At 61.0% G+C, this 538-nt stretch overlaps 1 protein-coding gene across 4 annotated transcripts in view; it reads left to right on the top strand.

Annotated features, from left to right (window-relative positions):
• Positions 1-349: 349 nt before the first annotated feature.
• Gtf2b (general transcription factor IIB) overlaps positions 350-538 on the top strand; it is a 40,382-nt gene continuing 40,193 nt past the window's right edge. Inside the window, exon 1 of one of the 4 annotated variants that reach the window (XM_013024738.1) lies at positions 350-425. In XM_013024738.1, the coding sequence (XP_012880192.1) occupies positions 409-425 (17 nt within the window). In that variant the 5' untranslated portion in view covers positions 350-408. The remainder of the gene's footprint in view (positions 426-538) is intronic. The other 3 variants (XM_013024736.1, XM_013024737.1, XM_013024735.1) reach the window with 3 other exon arrangements.

Here is a 538-nt window from a genome sequence, read left to right on the forward strand (position 1 = left end):
TGACTCTAGGATGGAAATGGAAAGCAGTGGTTTGTGGTTGGGGGTGGGGTGAGGGGTGGGCTTTGCTCTCTCCGAGAGACCAGGATTCCCATCTTGTTTTAAGTCCGTTGAATTGAAAACAGCTATGGTGTGGTCTGTTGGCAGAATTCGGAGAGACTCGTCCTGGCTCGTTTCGTCGACTTAGATTGGCAACGTGTGAATGACAGAAGCAGAGTCGGGCAAACGCCAAACACACGGCGCACGGGGAGCTCACTCTTCTTGGCCTCTCTGGCGACCCGTAGCCACGCCCGGTTCTGGGACTGCGTCAGCGACTCGCCTATAAAAACCGGCCTCGGCGCGTCCGGCCGCCACAATCGCTTCCTGTTTTCGGCGCAGCTGTTGTTAACCTAAGCCACAGTGGCGGCGAAGATGGCGTCTACCAGCCGGTTAGTATGTCGGGCCGAGCCGGGGTAGTCGAGGGGCTGGCGGCGAGCGCCGGGGCTTTCTCGGCCTTCCGCGGCGGCCACGACGACCGGAGGTGCCCGGCGGAGGCGGCGAG

The sequence above is a fragment of the Dipodomys ordii genome, unplaced genomic scaffold (assembly GCF_000151885.1).
Source record: "Dipodomys ordii isolate 6190 unplaced genomic scaffold, Dord_2.0 Scaffold78, whole genome shotgun sequence".
Lineage (NCBI taxonomy): Eukaryota > Metazoa > Chordata > Mammalia > Rodentia > Heteromyidae > Dipodomys > Dipodomys ordii.